The sequence below is a fragment of the Narcine bancroftii genome, chromosome 4 (assembly GCF_036971445.1).
Source record: "Narcine bancroftii isolate sNarBan1 chromosome 4, sNarBan1.hap1, whole genome shotgun sequence".
NCBI lineage: Eukaryota > Metazoa > Chordata > Chondrichthyes > Torpediniformes > Narcinidae > Narcine > Narcine bancroftii.
Genome location: NC_091472.1, coordinates 219363137 through 219384116, shown reverse-complemented (window position 1 = coordinate 219384116; position 20980 = coordinate 219363137). Strand labels below are relative to the sequence as shown.

The window sequence follows — 20980 nt, the reverse complement described above, 5'->3', positions numbered from 1 at the left end:
ATTGCGAGATTGAAGCCGGCAATAGAAGAAGAGGCGGCTTTGAGGGTGGCGGGGGGAGTATTGATTACATTACAGAAGACATCGACTGAGTTTGAAGCAAGCAGCTTGGAAATGGCTGAAGATATGTCACCAAATAGTGGTGAAGAAGATGAAAATGAAAGGATGTGCAATTCAGACTGGAGAAAGAGTCAAGTATTAAGGCAACATCGGACATGTAGGTTGAAATACAACCAGGTGACAGTGCATTAAATGTTGGAAGCAGGAGAAGCAAAGTTCTTCTGGATCAAGCACCAGAGTTTCTAGTACAACATCTGCATATTTAAGGACTCTGGCAAAAGTGGCTGCTCTTGTTATACGACAAAAATTGCTTAAGGGTAAACACGCTTTGGAAGAGCAGGAGGAGCAGCTAAAGGGGGCCAGGAGCAGCAGCTAAAGGGGGCCGGGAAGAGCAGCTAAGATGCCAGGAGGAGCAGCTAAAGGGGGCCAGGAGGAGCAGCTAAGCGGTCAGGAAGAGCGGCTAAAGTGGGTCAGGAGGAGCGGCTAAACGGGGCCAGGAGGAGCGGTTAAAGGGCCAGGAGGAACAGCTAAATGGGGCCAGGAGGAGTGGCTAAATGGCCAGGAGGAGTAGCTAAACGGCCAGGAGGAGTGGCTAAATAGCAAGGAGGAGCGGCTAAACAGCCAGGAAGAGCGGCTAAATGGCCAGGAGGAGCGGCTAAAGGGCCAGGAAGAGTGGCTAAAGGGCCAGGAGGAACAGCTAAATGGCCAGGAGGAGCAGCTAAAGGGAGCCAGGAAGAGCAGCTAAAAGGGGCCAGAAGGAGCAACTAAAGGGGCCCAGGAGGAGCAGCTAAAAGGGGCCAGGAGGAGCAGCTAAAGGGGGTCAAGGAGGAGTGGCTAAAGGGGCCAGGAGGAGCAGCTAAAGGGGCCAGGAGGAGCAGCTAAAGGGGGCCAGGAGGAGCATCTCAGGGGGGAAAAATGATCAGCTGGAGGTGGAAGCAAACATTACTGCTACCAGGGCCAAACTGGAGGTATTTAGGAGATATCTGATGTTCGAAGTAACTTATCTGAAGGGTTTGATGGTATATCTTGAGAAAACATCTAATGTTAAGGCAGTTTCTTTTGTACCACAGATACAAGACATTTATACACATGGCCAAATCCTCCCAAGGCACGGTGATACCAATCCACCAATGGTAACCATGGCAGACAGAGCTGCGGCTCATGTCTGGTCTATCGCCGCAGCCCCTGTGACACTCCAGTCAAGCATCAGCAATATATTCTCAGTCATGGAAAGGCAGGCAGAAATCACTGCATCATTATCCCAGCTGTAGTGTCTTTCTTCCAAGCCCAAGAAGGAGGTTCAAGTTTTTGATGGTGACCCACTTCAGTATCAAGCGCTCATTAAATTCTTTGAACACAATATTGAAAGCAAGAACAAAAATCACAGAGATTGTGTCTATTATCTGGAACAGTACACGAGAGGTCAGTCAAAGGAGTTGGCCTCGGACAGAGGATTCACTCCTTTACTACAGGAGCATTTTGGCAATGAGCATAAAATTACTACAGGTTCTCTGGAGAAAGCTCTTTCATGGTCATCGATAAAACCAGAAGACACAAAGGGTCTACAAGCATATACCCTCTGTCTAAGAGGATGTTTTAATGCCATGGAGGATATCGACTTCATGCATGAGATTAACCTGCCTACAAATACTCTTGTCATCAGAAGGAAGTTGCCATGCTGAATGACGGATACAAGGAGAACTATGGTCTGTAAATTTCAGGAAAAAACACAACCAAAAGGTTATCTTTAAGGATATAGTGGATTTCATTTGAAGGCAAGTGAGGATTGCAACAGCGTCGGTATTTGGAGATGTCAAGGACACTCCAACGGTGAACAAAAATGTAAGGATGTCTACGTCACAGTCCCATCCAAGATTAAAAGAATGCATCTTTGCTACCACGGTGATGGGGGGTGGGGGGAGCATATAAGGATGGAGTAACTAAGGAAAAGGAGAGTTTGCCCACTGTGAAGTGCTGTTTATTCTGTGGAGGAGGACATGCTTTGGAGATGTGTCCATGGCTGGGAAAGAGGGCACGTAGGGAGAGAGTCACTTTCCTAAAGGAGAATGGAGTATGTTTTGGCAGTCTGTGTAAAGGACACAGCAGCAAACAGTGCAGGAAGTGACTCGGCTGCGACATGTGTGGTTTAAAGCATCCCAGAATGCTGCATGCCCACCGAGAGAAAAAAGAAAATGAAAAAGGAGCAGGCAGAAAGGAAGCAGCTGAAAGCAGTGCTGCAGCCACTGTTCAGACAAATGGTCTTACTGGGGCCAGTGAGGGTACTGCAAACTTTCAATAGTGCCTGTACATCAAGGCCAAGAAGGGGAATGCAATAGTGTATACCTTTGCATTTCTTGGCCCAGGGAGCATGGGGCCATTTTGCACAGTGGGGCTAATGTATAAGCTTGATCTTCAGGGAAGAAGGGCAAGGACTCTATTGAGAACTATGTGTCAAGGGAAGGCCATTGTTTCAGGCTTAGAGATTGCTGGGATGGACAGCAGCGATTTTTGTGATCTCCCAGGCATAGACACTCAGAAGGCTCTGCCTGCTCACAAAGGAAACATCTCACATCAAAACAATAATCAAACAGTGGACTCATTTAGGAAGGTTTATCCACCTGAAAGAGGCTCCAAGGTAGAGATGCTGATTGGCTCAGATGTACCAAAGGCTCTGGGACCACTAGATGTAATATCGAGTGTGGGAGACAGACCTGATGCTGTCAAGACCATGCTTGGTTGGATGATTAATGGACTTTTAGGAGGAAATAATGACATTGCTCAGGAGCAGGCGGCAACAAGTGTCAGCAGGATTTCAGTTGTGAAACTTGATGAGCTGTGGGGATGGTATTTCAGGACTGTAAATATGACAGCCACTTCTGAAGTAAAAAAAACAGATCAATGTGAAAATAATGAAAATCGTGCTGATGAAATTAAATCTAAAGCACTAAAACCACCATTGAAAGGATTATTTTCAGTCAGAAATAGATGAAAATGAAGTATTAGAAGATGTTGCAAATACTGCTGGTGATTATTCCTGTGTAATGGAATCTGAGGCAGGACTAAAACAAATGACTCCGATCAAATCTGAAAATAGCTTCTGTAGCCCAGAGGCTCCAGTAGACAAAAAATATCATGACATGCTGCAGAACACAGAAAATCACACAGCATTTGAATGGTGCAACTGCCATTGGAGAACAAAATGTTGAAAAGGGAATTGGAAATATTGGATAATCACAAAAACAGTAACCGAAAGACTTTAACTTTGTACTTGGAAACAAAACTGATCTTCAGGAAAAAATGGGAATGAATGTAAGAGAAAAGGCCCAAGAGATTAAACTGTAGATAGAATTTGCAAAGCCAGAGAGCAGAAGAAAAGAATAACTGCTGAAGAAATGAATGCAGTTATTGAGGAAAGGGATTCAGCCTTATCAAGATGGCTACAGTTGGAGGAGATTCATCTTTTGAAAGAGCAGGACAAGTCATTGTGTTAATAACACAATGCGGGGGGGGGGGGGGAGGGGAGATGTCACATGATGACGTAGGGCCAGGATGTGATATCTGGTTCCTCCGTGAAAAAGTGAAAAAAAGTGAGGAGACAAGCTTGAAAACTTATCTATAGTAAAGGTAAACCACTGGAGATGACTTAAAAATGCCACCCAAGAAGGACAAAGAAGTAGAAGAAAAAGTTGAGCAATTAGAAGAAAAACAGAGTGAAGGGCCTAACTTTATGACGAAGCCAGGACCTGGAGTAAAGACTACACTCCATTTGAAGAGAGCCTCTCAACTTGCCTCCCAGCGAGCTGTGGCCAGACGGGTCAGGGAGGGGAGCGACACGACCGTGCATGCGCGATTGGGGGCAACAAGGGGCCTTAGCAGAATGGCTTATGAAGCCTGTAGGCCAGGATCCCAAACAGCCATGGAGGATACAAGAAGAAGAGCAACGGAAGGAGGGAGAAGAAGGAGCTATGAGAGAGGAGGAGGAAGAAGGAGATTTAAGCCTGGAAGAATTGTTGGAAGAGGAGGAGAGAGTAAGGCAGAAAATTAAAGCTGCAACTTCTACTAAAGATTCCAACTATTATTATGATGAATTTAAGCTAGTTAGAAGTGATATCAGAAGATCTAAAATTAAATATATGATTGATTAAAGAAATGCAAACTGGAAATGGAAGGGAATAAGATCTTCTTATTATCCTCATATTAGTTTTGAACTGTTGAAGAGTTGCAAGAGCTTTAATGCAATCAAACATATTTTGTGGAAAAAGGGGTCTACTTTTATTTTGCATTACCCCGCTACTCTGAAGGTGTTTGTTCAAGGTGGGCCGAGCCATTTCTTTATGAATCCAGAACATGCTCAGGAATTTGCAAAGAAACTGCCAGATTTGTGCCAAGAAGGGGTTGGAGGACACTTGAAGGGTGATGGACATAATTTGGAGGTTTTTATTCTTGAAGTGCAGATGAGTCTAATATACAGAGACACGGTCACTGGCTTCTACTGAATTGCAGACCCTATTGCAAAATTACTTGCAACCCGAACAATGGAGGGGGGTAACACTGTCTAGGGACTGCATCATAGTGCTCGGGGGGGGGGGGGGGGGTTTCTCTCTTTTTTCTTTCTTTCTTTTCTCTTTTTCTTTGTATAATCAAGTAATAATTTTGTAACTGGATTTAAGGACCGTTTTATAGTTGCTGAATTGATGAGGTTCTGGGGAGTAATTGTAAATAGGGGAAATTTGTGATAATATTTAAAATGATATAATGGTTAGTGAATTAAAATTTATTAGTTTTAATGTGAATTGACACCAGAACCCTATTAAAAGAATGAGTTTTAACATATATTAAGAAATTGAGAGTAGATTTTGCCTTTTTACAAGAGATGCATTTAATTGAAAAAAATTATCAGAAATTAAAGAGAAATTGGGTAGGTAGAATAGTAGCATCACATTTTAATACAAAAGCTAGAGGAATTGCAATTTTGATAAACAAGAATCTTCCTATTATGATACACGATATGACTTTAGACCCATTTGGCAGATTTATATTAATTAAGTGCCAGATTTTTTTCTCAACAATGGACATTGATGAATATATATGTGCCAAATCTGGATGATAGTAAATTTATACGGGAAACATTTTTACATCTGGGGGAAGGAAGTGGAAATATTTTAGTGGGTGGTGATTTTTATTTTTGTTTGGACCCTTTAATGGACAGGTCGGCAAGAACTATAGTGAAATCAAAGGCAGTAAAGGCGACTGTATCTTTAATGAAGAACTTAATTTGGTGGATATTTGGACCAAGATAAATCTGAGATAGAAAGACTATTCATTTTATTCTAATCGCCATGACTTATATTCTAGAATTGATATGTTCTTGATATCAGCAAAACTTCAAGGTAGTGTACAACAGGTTCAATGTAAAGCGAGACTTATCTCTGCTCATTCTCCACTGTATTTAACAATATGTTTAGAGGATAGGCGAGACATGACTATTAGATGGAGATTTAATATTGAAAAGAGAAACTTTTGTTCAGTTTATTAGAGATCAGATTAAACAATTCTTGGCTATTAATGAAGATTCAATAGATATTAAATTTGTGCTCTTGGATACTATGAAAGCTAATATACGTTGTCAAATAATAAGTATCTCTTCTCAGGTTATAAAGGAACATATGGCTCAAGTTAATATTTTAGAGAGGGAAATATTGACCTTGGAGAAGGAACTACAAAAATGGTCATCAGAGGACAGGAAAAGAATTTTGTTGAATAAAAAAGTTACAGTATAATAAATTGCAATCTTACAGAACAGAAAAAAAACATGATTTTGAGTAATAAACAGAGATATTGGAAGAATGGGCGCATAAAAAATTTGGCATGGCAACTGAAAACAGAACAGGAATCTAGGGTTACCCAAATGGAGAAAGATTGTGTATCATATAAATCACAAGATATAAATAATTAATTTAAACAATTATATACAAAATCAGAGTTGGTACAGGAAGAGGGAAAAAAGGAGCGATTTCTAGATCAAGTTAATTTAGCAAGATTAAGCAGGAAATTTTAGGCACTTCTTTTTCGGATGCTGAAGTTGCGAGAGCCATATCCTCATTACAAGATAATAAATCTCCTAGTGAAGATGGGTTTACGTCTGAATTTTATTAAAAAAATTATTGTTTTGATTCCAGTATTTATGAAAGCTCTGTTACAATTGGATCAGACAGGAAATTTACCTGATACTTTTAAAATGGCTAAAAAACATTTAAAAATGAAAAAAAAGAAAATAAAACACAAAGCAGCTGACTACAGAAAACAATCAAGAATGTACCTTGAAGGCCCAGCTAATAATGATGCAGAAAGAAATGAGCATTGTTTTCCAGCAATGTAAGATGAAGAAATTCAGACACTTTTGAGTTTACTACAGTGAGGCTTGAAGCAGAAGTACCAATGCATCACATGACCCTTTCACTCCAGGTCAAGTTACTAATGTCTCAGAAGATAATGAGAAAATTACTTTCTGGTCAAAGGAATTGAATGCTGAGAGAGAATCTAACAAAAGGTCTCAAAATAAACTGTCAGAAAAGGAGACAAAAGTTGCAAAATTGGATCAGGAATTGCAGGAAAAGGCAAGAGAAGCCAGAGTGATTGAAAAGGCTGCAGTTCCAGTTGAAGAGGAGCCAGAAGTGGAATCAGCCTGCTTATTTATGGAAGGATGCTACAAATGCTGTGGATGAGTTTGAAGAACCAATGTCATTTGAATCTTACTAGGGAAAAGGATATGGAATCGTGTAGGATAAGAGAGGCAAAAGGGGTAATTATGGAAAATGTAGAGATTAGGAAAGGGGGGCATTGGAACTTTTGAGGTACATAAAGGTGGATAAGTCTCTGGGTCCATACTGTAATTGTTATATGGTTATCTTTGACCAACTGCAGAAAAGAAAGAAAAAGCTGAGCAAACCTGTTGCTGAGAAGGTTGAAGAAACTTGACCATTAGAATCAAGAGGATCTGATAAATCTCCTTCAAAATCTGATTCTAAGAGCTCAAACTCTTCATATGAGGAGCAGAATGCTGAAGAAAAGAAAGCCAAACAACATGCTGAAGACAGCCTCATGTTAAACCCAAACGGAACGCTGTGTCTATTCAGTCTGAGGAAGATCTGAGGTTTACTTGTCACTGTTTTAACGCTAAGATACAAGTGTACTCTGGATCAAAGATTTTTTTTAATCTTCCACAGATGATGTTGTTATTTGAACAGTGCATTTGAGTTCTTCAGAATAATGTGGGCTCTATTCACCAAGTCAGAGGAGCATCATTTGAAATCTTGGAGCCTGCATTGGAGCGGTGTACCCCTAAATAGCTACATCATATTGAGAACTGCAAATCGACCATTTGTCATTAATATACTGTCAGGAAGACATTAAAACCCAGGACAGAAATAGTCTAACATCAGACACGACAAAGTCTGCCTTTTACAGGATATTGAGGAACTTTGACAAGTCCAAACTGACTTTATTTTGTTTTTTTGGACCTTGCCTCTTGACCACTACACAAACTTTACTGGCCCAGAGTGGTGGTAAAGATCACTCTTTTTCAAGGCTATATGCTGGTAACTTCTGCCCTTCTGAAGATTGAAGAAATGAATGCTATGTTTGATTGTTATTTAGAATTAAATTTACTATTATTGTTTGAGTCATTGTGTCTCATGATAATAATTAGGGGCCGGTATTGTAGGAGCCAAAAATGCTCTACTTATCATGCGCGGGGGTTTTGGCACGAGACACTCTTAGTTCATTAACCCGTGGATTGGGGTGGTGGGTTGCATAAGGAGGGTGAGTGAGCCTCGCGAGCCTCGCATATTGTTTGTTGACTGTTATTTATAGTCATTTCATAAAACCTTAAAGAAGATCGTTACAACGTCGTTATTATTGGATTGTTTCGGTTATTATAGGTCGCTACAAGTCCTTTGTGGGTTAATAAATAAAACCATTTAAAACTCATCTGGACTTTGTGGTGGATCAATTGAAACGGGTCACAAACAAGAGCCCCACCTGGCCTCCAAGCAGCTTTTAAGGACGGTCATCACGATAACCACAAACGTTCATTGGCACAGACGTAATGCAACTGAGATAAAGTAAAGCACACTGACAACTATTCTCTTCCTCTGTTGCCGGGCAAATTCAGCTGGCGTCTGTGAATAGACTTCACTCTGATGAGACGGTAGTTTAATTACACCAACCCAATTGTTAAAACCATATCGCAAAGCAACACACAAAAGTGCTGGAGAAAGTTAGCAGCTCAAACGTATGTTCCACTCGACATCATCCAGAGATTTCCTTGTTTACTGTGAAAACCTTATTACCTGGCTATATTCATGATTAATATATTATCCTGATTCGGAAACTGCTGCTCTCATGACGTGACTGGATCCTTGCGTGTCATTAAACACCCTGTGCCAGTGCAGCACGTTGACCATTTTTCAAATAGCAGGCATGTGAACCTCCAGCTAAATACTGTGACTTCATTTGGAATACCACATTCTTTTGTTTCAATGACACCCCATTGGAACAATCAATAACTGTCACCTTCCTTGTTTCCATTATGAAAATTAATCAGGTACTCGATGCCACTGACTTACGTCCATGAATTCCACGTTCGCCTTGGGGCCTGTTCTCTCACGTAGGATCTTAATGGCTACAGGAATCTTCACTGTCTCCCCCTCAGGGACCCAGATGCTCTGATGAAGACAAAAAGCATCCCGTCAGTAAAATGCTTTGCACAAACAACCTCCGTCACAAATGACTCTTGCTGGGGGAGATTTTCCTCAGCTGTCAGCTGTTAACAGGAGGAACCAAGAAAATCTATGAGCGGAATAGATTTAGATGGATCGGCCTGAATTAAGATGAATCAGCCTTGCATGCAGTTTGAAGGCCTTAAATCATAATTTTAAAAGGCAGCTGTTGAAACAAAGGAAATTTCAGAAGCTGCTAAAAAATGAATAAACAGGAGATTAACATCACAAGTTATTAACAGAGGAGCAGTCAGTGTAACTTACTTTGTAGACAGTCCCAAAGGCACCAGAACCGAGAATCTTGATGCGTTTCAGTTCAGTTTCCTTGAGGATCCTAAGTTGGGCCTGATTGGGGGCAGCCCCACTGGGAGTTAACGGTTCAACCAACTGGAAGCAAAAGGAAACATATTTCTGGAAGGCGTCACTGGAAGCTGCTGTCCTTCTTGGCTCAGCTGAACATCGATGGGCCTCACGCCTTCTAGGTAACGCCGCTCCCCTCTGAGAGCACGGGCCAAATTGGAGGTCACGCAGCTCTCCAGACCGACATTTTGTTCTGGGCCAAAGGTCAGCGAGGAGAGAGGGTTGGGTTTCTTTGGAACGGAGGAGATGGAGGGAGGACCAGACAGCGATGCACAAAATTACAAAAGACATGGACAAGACAGCAATTAAGAAATGTTTCCCTGCGACAGAGCTAGGGGACATCGATTTACATCAGCAACTCTCAACCATTTTTTTCGGCTATGACCCCCTTGAACTCTGCTCAAAGTTTATGGGCCCCCTTCCCTATAAAGAAATTGAGTTTTGGTTTCTTCCCTACTTCTCTCCTGCTGACTACATTAAAAATATTAAAAGTATATAAGTTATGTGAGGTAGAAAGAAAAACAAGGCTTTTCCTTAAATATGCTATACCCCTCAGGGTGGAGGTGGGGGGGGGGCGTAGGGCTCTCATTGAGAATGGCGGTGATAGGGCAAGCATTGAAGTATCGTCAAAGCATGGAAAGCATCCAGCGTGGTCAATGGGAGGGTTACTATCGACGGGCAACTGATGGTTGGTTTGATCTGTTTTGCTGTATGACCCCAACCTGCTTTAATATCATACATGCTTGTTAGCCCAGAGAAGGAAGAGTCAATTATGTCTCTTTAAGGAGTTTTAAAGGAATGAATAGAACTACAGACACAGGCGCCAAAAAGAATCTCAGTGTGGGGTCTCCTGGGAAGCAGAGGCTGTGAAGAGTAGGGTGAAAGCAGAGGGTCAGGAAGGAGGGGACTGTAGTATTCGGTGAGAGTGATTTGCAGAGGGATGGGAGAGAGTTGTAAATCTGATTGTTTAGATTCCACATCTCTGCAATGAATACTGTATTGGCATAACATCCGGAAAGAGGTGCAGGAGCCCGCTACCATCAGGAAGGAGGTTCAGGAGTCTGCTACCATCAGGAAGGAGGTTCAGGAGCCCGCTACCATCAGGAAGGAGGTTCATGACACTGTTATTTTCAGGAAAGAGGTTCAGGAGCCCGTTACTATCAGGAAGGAGGTACAGGAGCCTGCTACCATCAGGAAGGAGGTACAGGAACTTGAAGATACATACTCAAAGTTACAAAAACAACTTCTTCCCCTGCACCATCAGATTTCTGAATGGACAATGAACCACAGACACTACCTCACTAATTATTTATTTTTCAAAATCCTGTATTTATGGTATTGAAATTTATAGCATTTTTACACCCGCAGTGCACAATATTGCTGCCACAAAACAACAAATTTTGTGACACATGTTCATGACTATTCACCAGATTCTCATCCTGAGAGCAGGGTTCAGGCTGAGCTGATCAAGGAGTGTGGTGCATTGCTTCACACCAAGAGCTCAGAGCACAGACTTCCTCATTAATTGGGAGATGTTGGGGTGAGGTGGCTGACCATGGAGAGCTAGGCTATTGGTCACCATCAATACTTCGGTGACTTGTACAAAAGGCTGGAGTAGAGTCTGACTGGGTCTGGTTGCTTGGTGACACCATGCATGTCCTGAGGCTGGGTCAGAGGTGCAGCAACATCTCTGCTCCTCACCCCGTCTACCTGTGGAAGCTCAGGAATGAAGCCCATCCATGGCTCACTCAGGGAATACTCAGGGTTTGATCTTCATTTGGCAGAGGCTTTTGAAGTATTGTGTTCAATTTTTGGTCACCCTGCTGCAGAGGAGATGTTGTCAAGTTGGGGAGGGTGTAGAGAAGATTTATATGGATGTTGCCAGTACTCTGGGGTCTGAGCTAACAGGAGAGGTTGAGCAGTTTGGACCGTAGGAGGATGAGGGCTGATCTCATGGACGTCATGAGAGGAATAGATCGGGTGAACATAGAGTCTTCTGCTCAGAGTCGGGGAATCAGTAACCAGATGACATCCATTTAAGGTGAGGTGGGGAGAGATTTGACAGGAAGCTGAGGAGTTACTCTCTTACACAGAGGGTGGTGGGTGTGTGAAAAAGGGCTGCCGGAAGAAGTGTCAATTGCAACATTTAAGAAACATTTGGACAGATACGTGGATAAGATGGGTTTAGAAGGATGTGGGCCAAGGGCTGGCCGGGGGCCTGTGTGGGCAGGTTATTTTCACATTGCATGGTTAGAACAACACAATTGAAGCACCAGTGATCTGCGATTAAATCCAGGGCTGTTGGCAAGCAGTTTGCATGTTCTTCCTCAGAACCAGAATCAGAATCAGGATTTATTGTCATGAAGAAGTCACAAAATTCAATGTTTTGCGGCAGCATCTTAGTCCAAACGTTCATATTATAAACTATCTTACAGCAATAAATATAAAAAATAAATAAAAATAATAGTGCAGGAAAAGTAAGGCAGTGTCTTTGGTTCATTAATTATTCAGAAATCTGATGGCAGCGGGGAAGAAGCTGCCTTTAGGCTCCTGGACCTTTTCCCTGATGGTAGCAGAGTGAAGAGGGCATGACCTGTGTGGTGGTGGTCTTTGAGGATAGAGGCTGCTTTTTTAAGACACTGCCTCATGTAGATATCCTCGATGGAGTGAGGTCTGGTGCCTGCAATGTCGCAGGCCGAGTTACCAACCCTCTGGAGCTTTTTCCTGTCCTGTGATTTGGTGCCTCCATACCAGGCAGTGATGCAACCAGCCAGAATGCTCTGCTGTGTCTGCATGTGTCTCCTCCGGGTGCTCCGGTTTCTTCCTATCGTTCAAAATGTTGAAGGTTCATTGGTGTGTACGGGTTCATGGGCTGGAAGGACCTGTTATCTTTCTGTACGTCTAAATGAAATTGTCTGACTCCATGACTCTATGATCTTCCCCAGCAGTTGAATGGCTTATTATAAAATCAATGCTGGCTCTGGTGAGGGTGGAAGATTCGACCCAACATCCCAAAGACACAATGGTTGGTCGGATAATGGCTCCGGTAAATGACCCCCCACACATACATGGCAGCAAAGTCAGTGGAGGAATGGAATTGCTCAGAGCCAGCATATATATGATGGGCTGAATGGCCTCCTTTATGTGATGAGAAATCAAAGTGTATTTTCCAAGCATTGAGCCCTGTTTCTACTCAGTGGAGAAAGCATTTTAATAAAAGTGCTCAGTGGAATGGACCACGTCTGCCCTCCTTACCTCAGTCTCCAGGAAGCGACGCATCGCCCGTTTCTTCTTGATGGTCTTCCTCCTCACATAGACAGCAACCACTAGTCCGAGGATCACCATGATGAAGAGGCCTCCGATCACTCCAGCCGCTATCAGCGGGGTCCTGCCGACCGAAAGCCACAGAGTCGGTGGGGGAGCAAGGGTCGGCAGGGGTCAGCAAGGGAACTGGTGGGGTGGGTGGGGGAGGCCAGTCATGACAGAAAGAAAAAGTGCTTGCGACTTTCACGGAGACTAGCGAGCCGCCAGCGTGCCCCATCCCTCCAGGACGTGGGAAGGAGCAAGGTCCACTGTCCCGTGGGAACAGGCAGTGACTGCCCAGCTGTCCCGTGTTTGGCATCCGTGACATTCCCGTATGGGATACAATGTTTACATCTGGACACTCCAATCACCATCAAGAGTCCAGCCAAAAGTTGCTGCTGCATTTCCCCACCTCCCCAACCCCTCATTCATTCACTGCTTAAGGTGGGTTACAGGGTGGTTCAATTGTTAATTGATGGTTGCAAATTTCCTCCCAGTGCGTTCTCCTTCTCTTCAACGGGAAAACATACAGGAATGGATATTAAGTGAGAGTTTGACTCCTGAGGCTGTGAGCTTTGTGTTTATACATTAGGGAGGCAAAGAAGATGTTAGACAAGATAACACTTAAAAGCTGTTCCTGAAATGATGACTGAACAAGGCTGTTAAACAAGTAAAGTAGAAAGCAGAGCAGAGCTTATTCCTTCCTTGACAATGATGGTAATTATAATGAATTCTCTCTGAAGGATCTCGCTTGGATTTGATAAGCCCCTTGAGGTACCAGAGGGAGATGGAGAAGGGGGTGGGTACTGGAAGGCTGTGTAGGTATGTGCTACCTCGAGTTGCACAAATCCCACTGGCTTACAAAGTCAGGCTACCAGACTGGATTTTTAATTAGTAGTATTCTTCATTGTAATCCATTTTTATTACCAGAAGGGTCTAAAAGGAATGTATCCAAACTCAGCAAAGAGGCAAGGCAGGCAGCAATAAAGAGAGAGCACCTGCTACAAATGGCCCTTTATTTCCATTTAAATGTGGAAAATGAGGGCAGAATGAATGGCACCCTTTACAGGCCGAAATGTGTTAGACAGTGAAGACCCTCCCCGACGCAGCAGTAGTGGGGTGGAGGGGGAGGAGGAAGAGGAGGAGGGGAAGGGATGGTGAGGAGTAGGAGGAGAGGAGGAAAAGGGAGGGGAGGAGGAAGGGAGAGAGAGGGGGAGGAAGAGGGAGGTGGTGGGGAGGAAGGGGAGGACTTTTGGGGCTGTGGGAAGCAGGAGAAAGTTGGGGGAAGTTGCTGGAGTCCAAGGTGGGGCTGAGGACTGGAGGGGACAAGGGGAAGAATGCATCTTACTGGAGCACACCCACCCGCCCACTCTCCCCACGCGCTCTTACACGTCAATCACTCATACACGCTCACACACTCACTCCTTACAAAGTCTCGCTCAGCCACACACACAAAGTCCCACTCACACTATCAAAAGGCAGAAAAGACAGGACCATTACTAAAACATCTTTTCCAGCAGCAATGAACATTATCGCTTCCTACACAATTATTGCTTTTCAGGTCTGGCCAGAGAGAAGTAGGGAACTCACAGGAGTGATGTATGAAAAGGAGAAGACGGCAAGATCAATAGGACAGGAAAGGACAAATGTGGTGGGGAGGATCACCAGTGCACTGGTCTTCCTGGAGCGGCGAGTCTGATTGTGGACTGGCCTATCTGGCAAGCAATAAGAATGGAAATATTTATCTGAGGATGAGGAGATGAATAAGTTCCCCCTATGATAATAGGGGGAACTATTGAACTATTCTGTCTGGGAGAGGATCATTAATGGTCCGGTATGTCGGGGAAAGTGGGGTGGTGAAATCGTGAATGGACTGGACAGTTTGGGCATGGGTCATTAATGCAGTGTCAACTCCAACATTCTTCCAAAGTAGGAGAGCAAGAAAGTGTATAGTATATCGGGTACAGCCGGCAACTGTGTGTTGTGGTACAGCCATGTACAGCGTGTCACAATACAGCCGTGTACTGTGTCATGGTACAGCCATGTACAGTGTGTTGTGGTAGAGCCGGCAACTGTGTGTCGTGGTACAACTGTGTACAGTGTGTTACATAGAAACTTAGAAAATAAGTGCAGGAGTAAGCCATTTGGCCCTTCAAGCCTACACCACCATTATGATCATAGATGATTGTCTACTCAGTACCTGCCTTCTCCCCATACCGACTGATCCCATTAGCCACAAGGGCCACATCTAACTCCCTCTTAAATATAGATAAAGAACCGTCGTCAAGAATTCCACAGAATCACCACTCCCAGAGAGAATTTTTCTTTCTTATCTCAGTCCTAAAACTCTTTCCCCTTATCCTTAAACTGTGACCCCTGGTTCTGGTCTTCCCCAACATCGGGAGCAACCTTCCTGCATCTAGCCTGTCCAATCCCTTAAGAATTTTATACATTTCTATAAGATCCCCCCTCAATCTTCTGTGTTGTGATACAGGCAGCTACTGTGTGTCATGGTAGAGCTGTGCACAGTGTGTCGTGGTACAGACAGCTACTGTGTGTCGTGGTACAGGCAACTACTCTGTGTCGTGGTACAGCTGTGCACAGTCTGTTGTGCTACAATCAGCTACTGAGTGTTGTGGTACAGCTGTGCAATGTGTTGTGGTATAGCCGGCTACTGTGTGTTGTGGTACAGCTGGTTACAGTGTCTCATGGCACAGCTGGTTACAGTGTGTCATGGTACAGCCAGCTACAGCGTGTCGTGGAAAAACCAGCTACAGTGTGTCATGGTACAGCCGGCTACAGCATGACATGGTATAGCTGGACAGTTGTTTTAATGAGATACCTGGCACGTAGTCAGGATATTCCAGCATGGGTTTTTAACACAGATTTTTGCAGTAACTGTGGCACTGCACATTACCATGTCATATTTGCTGGCACAGAACTGCAATTACTGTGACAAATATTTGATGCTTTAATGAGTTTCCAGTCAGGAGCTTTTCAATGAATTGGGTCTGTGAACTTGCTGCCTGTCTGAGAGGCACACTTGTTATCAATTAGATCATTATTGTTCCATGTGTGGTCACCTCTGCTCTCTAGAGTAAGAAAAGGTGTGTTTGTTGGCCACCTTCCCCTCCATCACATAAGGGCCAGTCACCCACTGCTGACAAGACAGCATCGCGGTCAGTGCAACACTGCTACAGTATCAGTGACCGAATCCCGTGCTGTCTGTAAGGAGTTTGTACACTCCCCCAGTGTCTGCGTGGGTTTTCCCCAGGCTCTCCAGTTTCCTCCACCCCTTCAAAATATACGGGGTTGGTAGGTGTAATTGGGTGGCTGAGTTTCATGGGGCAAGTTGTAATCAGGCATCAATAAGTGCAAGCTGATAGAAATCAGTTGAAGGGATCCAGGGGTAAGTTTATTCAAAGAGTCTTGGAATTTCCAGAAGTTGAAGATTATTTTCCTGGGAACTGCTTTGAGCAATTTAAATGGAGGCAAAGATGAAACTGGGTGGTTTAAAATTACAATTTTCATTTGCTCCTTCAAAGAAATCGCCTTGGTCATGGTTAAGAAACATTACTTGTCTAATAGTTCAGCATAGTACGGCAAGGGTGGACAATCAGACTGATCGGTGCTTGAGGAGTGATGGTGGGATTCGTCGGGATGACATCGTTTGATAGCACTGAACTCAGACACAGGCCCGATATGCCCATGGCAGGATGTCTGCGGAGAGTCTCCTTGAAGCACTGCAGTCCTTCTGCTGACAGTCCTTCTGCAGGGTCATTGGGGAGGGGGTTCAGACCAGCAACAATTGAGGACCAGCAACGTGAATCCAAATTGGGGTGCTGTAGGACTCGGTGGTGTGCCTACAGCTGGGGTTGTTGCCTGTGTCCCTTCTTAGAGTAGAGATGGTTGAGCTATGGAGGTGCTGTTGGAAGAATACCTGCAGTGCACGTTGTAGTGGATGGTGGATGAGTGGGCGGCTTTGCCTGGTATTGCATCTGCACTTCCTAAAGAGGTTGAGGAGGGCAAGGTCACCAGGCCCCATCTTGGCAATATTTTACAGGAGAACAATTGAGTGTCCGGTCTGGGTGCATCATTGTGTGGGATGGTAGCTTCAAAGCATCGGACTTCGTCAATACAGAGGATCATCAAAATGGCCGAGAAGATCCCTGGGGTCTTCCTTTCCTCTGATGACGACATTCACTGGGAGTGTTGCTTAAATAAGGCTCAAAGAATTATTGAGGATCCTTTCCATCCAGCACACAGTATCCTTGACCCATTCCCATGAGGAAGGAGGTACAGGAGTATCAAAATTAGGATGTCCAAACTGGGAAATAGCTTCTTCCCACAGGCTATGGGATTAATGAATGGTAAACTGCAACCGAGCAAATCATCCCAAAATATTAATATATATTTATTTTAAATTGTAACTTTATGTTTTTCTGTGATTATTATGTGTTGTGCATTGTGTGTGCACCACGGTCTGGAGAGATGCTGTTTTGTTGGTTGTATATGTTCAGTCAGATGGTAATGAACTTGAACTTGAGCAGAACTCTTCCAGGTGATGGGGGGGCGGGGCTCTCCATCACAGCTGACGCCAGCCGTCCCAGGGTTATATTACTGGAATTGATCATCAGGGCTCCTTGCTGTCCTCAGCCAAATGACGTGAAGTATAGCCACACACACATCACCTCCGCACTCCAATCCCTTCACCTGCATGGCAATTGTAATGGAACATTCTGTACTCTGAGACGTTGTCTTTGCTGCACTTATGGCTAATAGACAGTCGTGACATCAGTGAGAATGAATCAAACACAGCAGTAGCCAGTTTTGGTGATGATGGAACCTCAGGAGGAAGCTGAGATGGATCACTCACTTGGCCCACCTGGATGGATGGGGTCATGAATGCGTCTGTCTTTCAATCTTGCCCATCAAGGCAGGAGCTTCTTACAGCTTTCACTGGAGCAGTTCTGATCCAGAATCCATGAGCTCACTTCTCTCTGTCTTTCAACACACATGCTGACTTGAGCAACACCTTCTGCAGGTGGGCACCTCAGTTGGTGCTGCTCCCAACATTCGCTTCTCATTGAATGAGAGGTAACAGGAGGTTGAGCGAAGTGCAAGGGCAGGAGGTTCCTCCTGCTCCTGACACCCTTCCTTCCTTTCTTGCAAAGGATGACACTAAGATTGGAGGTGCTGTGGACAGCGAAGAAGGTTTTCAAAGCTTGCAGAGAGATCTGAACCAGCTGGAAAAGTGGCAGATCGAATTTAATGCAGACAAGCGTGAGGTGTTGCATTTTGGAAGGACAAACCAAGACAGGACATACACGGTGAATAGCAGGGCTCTGAGGAGTGAGGTAAAACTGAGGGATCTGGGAATACAGAGACATAATTCCCTGACAGTGGTATCATTGGGGAGGGGGTTCAGACCAGCAACAATTGAGGACCAGCAACGTGAATCCAAATTGGGTTGAAAAGAAAGCTTTTGGCATATTGGCCTTCATAAATCAAAGTATTGAGTACAGGAGTTGGGATGTTATGTTCAAGTTGTGTAAGACATTGGTGAGGCCAAATTTGGATTATTGTGTGCAGTTTTGATCACCTAACTACAGGAAAGATATCAATAAGATAGAAAGAGTGCAGAGAAGATTTACTAGGATGTTGCCCAGACTTCAGGAACTGAGTTACAGGGAAAGGTTAAACAGGTTAGGACTTTATTCCCTGGGGCGGAGAAGAATGAGGGGAGATTTGATAGAGGTATTTAAAATTATGAAGAGGATAGACGGAGTAAATATAGAAGGGCTTTTTTTCCATGGAGGGCAGGTGAGATACAAACCAGAGGACATGGGTTAAAGGGGAAAGGGGAAAGGTTTAGGGGGAACCTCTTCACACAGAGAGTGGTGGGAGTGTGGAATGAGCTTCCAGCTGAAGTGGTGAATGCAGGCTCAATTTTAACATTTAAGACGAATTTGGACAGGTACATGGATGGGAGAGGAATGGAGGGCTATGGGCTGGCTGCAGGTCTGTGGGACTAGCCAAAAAAAATGTTCCGGCACAGACTAGAATGGCCGAAGGGGTCTGTTTCTGTGCTGTAATGTTCTACAGTTTTCCTATCAGAGCACTTGCCCCTCTTATCCCTCTGCTCCACCCCCACCCCCCCCGCACATCACTTCTAACCTCCCACCTGTATCCACCTGTCATCTCCTGCTGGTGATTCTCCCCCATTCCCCCTCACCTGTTTGTCCGGATGCCTGATGAAAGGCCCAAGCCTGAAGCATTAGTTACCCTACCATGGATACTATGTGACCTACTGAGTTTCTCCAGCACTTCTGTGCACACTACTTACTCAGCCCCAGCATCTTGCTTAACTCTCTTTCAAGGATCTGAGGGAGTATTCAAACAATCTACCCCTCCCCACCCCAGCTCCACGGGCTCTTTTTTTAAAACATCACTGCAACAGTTTATTCTCCAAATCAACATTCACTTTTATCTAAAAGATCATCAACTCTGCTCTCTCACTGATTTCAGCTAATGTGTTCCAGGACTCAAAAGCCAAGTGAGTTGTGAACAAATATTCTTCTCGTGATCTTCCACTGATCACTTTAGGTCTGCCTGCACCACCCCCCACCCTGGGTCACTGACTATCACAGCCCCTCGTGGTCAGTGGCATGTTGATGCACTCTGGAAAAAGCAAGTGGCCCCCTGATTTGGAAGGTATATCTGGGGCCGATGGCCAAGATCTGGTGTACCAGAAAGGTGCCGGTGAGAGAAAGCAGCCATGGAATTAATTCTTTCCTTGATTATTTCACAAAATATCAGGATGATTATGCTTTAAATGTTTCTGTTGTCTTGGCTGTCAGCAAGCTACAGAATTACCAGGACGAAGCGCGATGTTGGAAGTGAGGGCCCTCAGTCGTGGGAGCGAATTCATTTTAACGATACACACTCGGTAAAAGACTCTCCCGGCCATGAAACATGTGCTGCCCCAATTAAGCTGCCAGCGCTGCGTGGCTTTGAAAAGAGAGAGGAAACCAGAGCATCTGGACAAAATCCACGCAGGCCACAGGGAGAATGTACAAACCCAGTTCACTGGCGCTCCAATAGGCGGCGGCCCGTGCTGCACTAATATCAGAGAGGCAAGTCTCACATCGAGCAAGGTAGGAACTGGAGTTTTATTTTGCTTTAAACATGTTCAGAGGTAAAGAAAGCTGTGAGGCTGAATTAAAGTCAATTGTCTTAGTTGGGCTACTACAGTTCCATCGAAACCCTACCTTCAGCAGAATTGAGGGCGTGCAAAGCAATTGCTCACATCTGTCCTCAGTTTATCACTCTAGAAGTGTTGACAAAGTGGTTACAAAGCTCAGAATTTATCTCAGATGCTTAAATTTTCTTCCATTGACAGAAGTTCTAATTCAGTGGTGAAATGTGCAAGGAGAAAGTTCAGTAAAGTTACCTGAGTGCAGCACAGAGAATTAAAAGCAAACTGCAATTGCCCAGCACCTCTCGCCCTCTCTCCTGCTGAAATGTCCCCCCCATCCTCAAAAATTGAGACCTGGTTGGGGGTGGGTGGGGGTGGGGGCAGGCTCTGCCCTAACACTCAACCCTGAGCAAGTGGTGAAAACACTTCTGCTCCCATTAGTCTCACATTCCAGCTCAACAAAGAAATTTTCGCAGATTAAATAAAGAGAGAGCAAGCAGACAGGGAACAAGATCGTCCTACTGACGCCAAATCACAATCGCCCATGGAGGGGTGGTTAGTCGGTTAGTTCGACACTGAAGGACTTTCATTTCCATCGATTAGTCAACTGACGAGACACTGAATGGGGGATGGAGATCGAATGAGATGAAAATGTGGTGGATATCACCTAGCATGGGTGGAGGGAGGTAAAATGAACCATCTGGCAGGAGGAAGGGACTAAACAGCTGGCTTCGACTAGATTAGCACACCATCCCCTTCTAAGCAAACATTCCCACAGCCCAGCATGCATCGGACAGTGCACAATAATACCTATCCATCAGCTCGATGCAGTCCCGAATGTGTGCACCTGTGCACCTGCAGTACAGCAGGGGTTGACGTCCATAATTCAGGAGTGGGGAGAGGAACAGAAAAACCGTCATGTTAACAGCGTAATTACAACCTTCACAATGTTACAGTAACACAGTCACAATGGTTAAATTACAGCCTTGGGCCTCCCCATACACCTCCCTGCATGGTTTCACCTCCAAGGGAACCTGCCAGTCCGCTGCACCCTCCCTGTCACACCCCCTTCAACCACTAATCCCAGCCTCTTCCACAGCAGACCAAAGCAGGGGTGGTGACAATGCAATCTGGATGGAATGAACGGGTGATTAGGAGAATGAATGCCACATGAATTGAATGGTTATCAGCACCGTGTAATAAACCAGTCTGTGGGAACAATTCTTGCTCGAGGCAAATAATAACATACTCAGGCAGCCCTTGAGCTCCCAGGGCGTGTCGG

General features: G+C 44.6%; 1 protein-coding gene across 4 annotated transcripts in view; it reads right to left on the bottom strand.

The window, feature by feature from the left end:
* LOC138761594 (receptor tyrosine-protein kinase erbB-4-like) overlaps positions 1 to 20980 on the bottom strand; it is a 910121-nt gene that overhangs the window by 212015 nt on the left and 677126 nt on the right. For all 4 annotated transcript variants that reach the window (XM_069933967.1, XM_069933965.1, XM_069933966.1 and 1 more), the window contains 4 exons: positions 20509 to 20553; positions 12453 to 12585; positions 9102 to 9224; positions 8685 to 8783 (listed from right to left, as the gene is read on the bottom strand). In XM_069933967.1, the coding sequence (XP_069790068.1) occupies positions 8685 to 8783; positions 9102 to 9224; positions 12453 to 12585; positions 20509 to 20553 (400 nt within the window). The remainder of the gene's footprint in view (positions 1 to 8684; positions 8784 to 9101; positions 9225 to 12452; positions 12586 to 20508; positions 20554 to 20980) is intronic.